The sequence below is a fragment of the Formica exsecta genome, unplaced genomic scaffold (assembly GCF_003651465.1).
Source record: "Formica exsecta isolate Colony F162 unplaced genomic scaffold, ASM365146v1 scaffold581, whole genome shotgun sequence".
In the NCBI taxonomy this organism is placed as follows: domain Eukaryota; kingdom Metazoa; phylum Arthropoda; class Insecta; order Hymenoptera; family Formicidae; genus Formica; species Formica exsecta.
The window spans coordinates 141,583-146,087 of record NW_021853075.1 but is presented as its reverse complement, the minus strand read 5'-3'; the positions used below and the strand labels follow the sequence as shown (position 1 = coordinate 146,087).

At 31.1% G+C, this 4,505-nt stretch overlaps 2 protein-coding genes across 3 annotated transcripts in view; both read left to right on the top strand.

Moving 5' to 3' along the window:
* The window catches only part of LOC115242227, a 7,088-nt gene extending 4,936 nt beyond the window's left edge, over nt 1-2,152 (top strand). The window contains exons 6-8 of the mRNA XM_029818348.1: nt 734-985; nt 1,078-1,264; nt 1,589-2,152. Coding sequence (XP_029674208.1) covers nt 734-985; nt 1,078-1,264; nt 1,589-1,624 — 475 coding nt within the window. The 3' untranslated portion in view covers nt 1,625-2,152. The remainder of the gene's footprint in view (nt 1-733; nt 986-1,077; nt 1,265-1,588) is intronic.
* A 1,363-nt stretch (nt 2,153-3,515) lies between these two features.
* The window catches only part of LOC115242231 (ATP-binding cassette sub-family G member 1-like), a 19,315-nt gene continuing 18,325 nt past the window's right edge, over nt 3,516-4,505 (top strand). The window contains exon 1 of one of the 2 annotated variants that reach the window (XM_029818368.1): nt 3,516-3,708. The gene's annotated coding sequence lies outside the window, so the exon portion shown is untranslated. Of the gene's footprint in view, nt 3,832-4,505 lie in introns of both variants that reach the window. The other variant, XM_029818369.1, reaches the window with a different exon arrangement.

The following is a 4,505-nucleotide window of genomic DNA, read 5'->3' as shown; positions in this document are numbered from 1 at the left end:
TTTAACAAAATATCTTCACAACTTAGGATCTTAAAATTTAATTAAATGTCAATAACAAACTATGGGGATTAGGAAATTAAGACCTGTGTAAATGAATCATGTATTAAACGATTGATGTTTAATATTATCTACGATTATCATAATATATTTTTAAAATGTATATAATCACCGTAGACATGGTCGCAATATCTTTTTTCCCAGAATCATAAAATATTTGTATAAAATGCGTAGATATTATGTCTCTCTCTCCGCCTGTTTTCTATTCTCACTGTATTCCATAATCATTGACTATGAACGTACCAAGATATGCGACAGTTTCTTGCATCTTACTAGTTACACTTGGTGGAGTACTATCAGAGAGTTCTATTTTAAATTGGCCAATTGGCGACGTGGACAAATAAGTTCTACTCCATCTGATGTATTTAAAAAGAAGATAACGTAGACTCTCGCAATCACATAATTTATGCAATTATAGATAAATAATTACATTTTTTATATTTTTTATACTATTATGTGCAATATATAATTAAATCACACATATATATATATATATATATATATATATATATATATATATTTTTTTTATTAATGTCATTTTATATTGCATGTTTGAAAGCACTGATGGTTCTTAGCGCTTTACTTATCCTCAGAAATATAATCAGAAATAAATATAGCACAGAAATATATAAGAATTGCATATATTATATGCACTATTACATTGTTTTTGTATTAGATTTTGTAAGGAACTCAATCACATCCCTCTGAAATGCAACGAAGGGAAATCAGACGTTGCACGTTTATGTTTGGAAGAAAAAATGACTGAAGCTCTTGTACGGAAATGTTACAAGTGCGGACGAAAATTTTTCAAGGAAGAGGGCTGTAACAAAATGACTTGTCTGTGCGGTGCTCAAATGTGTTATATTTGTGATAAACCAGTAACCGATTATAGACACTTTCAAGGTCAAGGAGTTCAAAATTCAAAACTGTGAGTTTTTTGATAATATGCAATTCAATTTTTTATTTGTGTGTGCAATTGAGTGAACATTATATATTACGTTTTTTGTTACATATACATAGCTGTCCATTATGGAGTGATGATCGTCGTATGAATGCAGAATCAGTAATTAAAGTGTGTCAAGAAACACTCAAACATATTAAGCAAAAAAACCCTGAAGTCGATATAAATGTCAATGCTCTTTTACCAAAATTACCGCCTAAAACAAGAGGCCCCCATGAAGATGTTGCTTTTGCCAATATAATGCCGGTATGCAGATAGCATAATCTATATATTGATAAACATCAATGGTTTAGCACAAAGCATAAATGTTATATGCATAGAAAACAGTTTCGAGTATGAAAGAAAAACAAAAATACGTCATATACAATTTATGGGAATGCAATAGCTTAAAATTAGCCAACAGTTTATATATACATATATGTAATATAATTGTATTAAGCCATTGATATATTATGAATAAGCAGGATTTTTTAATTAGTATCTATTTTAATTCTCTTTTAAGAGAATTGCTTTGTTTCACATTTTTATAACGACGTTTAAAATCATTTTCAATCAATTATCTATTTTCAGGCACATGCCGAAAGAATTGCAAGGCACAACCCATGACAACTTTGTGTTAATGTTATTTATGAAAAAGGAGATAGTTCGTCAATATATTTTGTTCTGAAATTTAGTTTGATATATTCATATTCATTATTATTAGAAGATTTCTTTTAAATGTGCAGTCAAGTGTCATACATTCATAAATTGAGGGGTTAAATGCAATAAGAATCTAAATATCTTTTTCGCATCTTTTGTGAAAGATGGGGTTTAAGTAACTTCAGGATAAATTGAAAGAGAAGAACAAGTGGAGGAAGGAAGGGAGAATGAATTTTAACTTTTTTAATTGTTCATAATATTCAGATCTGTCGCGCAAGACATGATCAAATTAATTTTTACATTGTTATTGTGCACACAATTCCTCGATTTATTTTATAAGTTAAGAATAAAAAGTATTAGGATAAACAATAAGGAAGAAAATAGCGGAAGACATTTTAATTTTAGTGACTTAATATTTGTTATATGTAAGAGAGACATTGCAGCATATTTTTTTCGAATTCATACCTGAAATACATTGTTCCTATTTTGCAGAAACAGAGTTTATATTTTATTACAACCATTTTTGTCTATCTTTTAATTATACGCTCGCGCGGGGGGGGGGATTATCTAATATAAGTAAATATATATAGAGTAATTGTTTCTTGCTTGTCATTACAGAATGGAACTGGTGTTTTGCTCTTAATACTTTCTATCTACTTAATGCTTCTAAACTTTCTTACTGTTTCTCTTCTCTTTATTTGTCCAAAGCGGAGATTTATCTGCAGAAAGCGTACAAATGCAAGTAAAAGATAGATAAAAAATAATATATGCAATATCTGTGATTATATACATATAATACATGCGTCAATCATAGATATGTATGTTTATACATTTTACATAAATAAATTTTTCTAAATGATTGAGATGTTTTAAAATATTGTGTAATTCTATATTCTTGTGCAGATCAAAATTGGTAAAGTGTTTAATGCGCTTTCTATGATAAAGTTTTTTATAAAGATCTTGTATTTTCTTAATTGAATAAAGTGATTGAATATAGTAAAGTAATAATGAAAAAGCTTGAAGTAAATTACAGAAATAGCAATGTATTTTATGTGGAAAACCATTTTATAAATTTTAAATATAAAGATATAATGTATGTACTAGATTACTTAATATTAACAATCTCAGATAGTACGTAGATTTAAGATTATAAAAGATACCATCAAATTATAACATATAGAATTGGAATAAATGATAAATCTGTATAATTAAAACAGATGATCTCATCAACGTAATTCACAATCTATTAAATCAATTTATATCAATATCAATGTAACATATATCAAAATTTAAATATTCAATCTACACTATCAGTAAATAATTTATGCATAGCAATAATTGATCATGTTTATCTTAAAATCATTCAATTTTTGTCTGAAACATTTTTCGATATCATTTTGAAAAATCAATAATTACGAAGATATTCGCGCGCGTCATTTAAAATGAAACAATCTGTAATATATATATTTATTCACATCTGACAGGGACTGAATTTTATAAGTTATTCTGCGGAATCCAGGAACCGGTTAAGAAGTGAAAAATGTGTGCACGAATAAATCGATTAAATATATATAAGTAAAGTCTCTAATTAATAAAAGATGAAGAAGTTATCGATGTTCAAAATAAACAAATAAATCAATGTTTTCAAATCTCTTTATCATTGTATAGAGAAACGCAGACCAAAAAAAAAAAAAAAAAACTACTGGAGATTAATCGACACGTTTATAGAATCAGTCGATTATACCATAAAGCAGTTATTATGTATTTACGTTTTTTCTTCAAAAAAAAAAAGAAACAATTAAGGACTAAGATAAGAGAGTTAATCGCTCAATGTCGAGGTAATCGGCCCGCTCTCGCGGAGCGAGCCACAAATTCACCACCGGCCGGCAGGGTTCGCGGAGCGTCGTTCGCCAGCCATTCGTCAGTCAACGACGCGCTCTCGGCTATGACAGTCGCGTTTCCCCGCAGGCCGATAGCATAACGGAACACCGACCCCCGATGCCTGATCTTATCGTTAGATCCCGCAGAGCACCACGTGCACCATAAAATCAGTACGTACATCTATTTTCTCCGACTCTTTGTCGCATCGATCGCCTGGGCCTCGGCGGAGCAACGGCTAGGTCTTTGTGCACGTCATTTGCGACACGTCGTTTACGACCTCGAAGGAATTATCGGTATACATATTCTTACGACTTCCGCGATGCTTTTCCTTTTCGCTTCCGAAACCGAGAGCCGTCGTATTCTTATGGCGGGATTTAACTGTCATTATTTTTCGAATATATATATTTATGTGTGCGTTTTCTCCCCTTTTTATCTTTGTGCGCGTTATCGTTAAATCGCACTACATCTTGCTCTGCACTCTGTGGGACTACGATTCTGCGGATGTCATTGCGTTCGGTTTGCGCGCCGGAAATGATTTTTCAAATCTACCGTAATACGCGATACATATACATATATCCACGAAACGACGAAACTATTTTTGAGATGACGGAATATTCTACACGCGCGAAGATAATATTGATTAGGATATGGCAGGGCTCGGATAAAGGAACGAAATTTCCATTGAAACTGTCGGAATAGAAGCCCTTGAACTTGCTCGTATATGTAGCTGCTTGCCAGATACCGTTAGAGTGTCTGACCGCAATGTAATTTCTAGTGAAATTACGATGTGGTGAATCGTAGCTTATTACTTTAATGACGTTGAGTCACAGGATACATATATTAATAGTATGCGCGCTATCTATTTATAATTATATCTATTAATGGGAAGAGATTATGGCCAATGAAACTGAAATTAGCACAATAATATAATTTTACTGTATATTTTGTGTATATATATATATATATA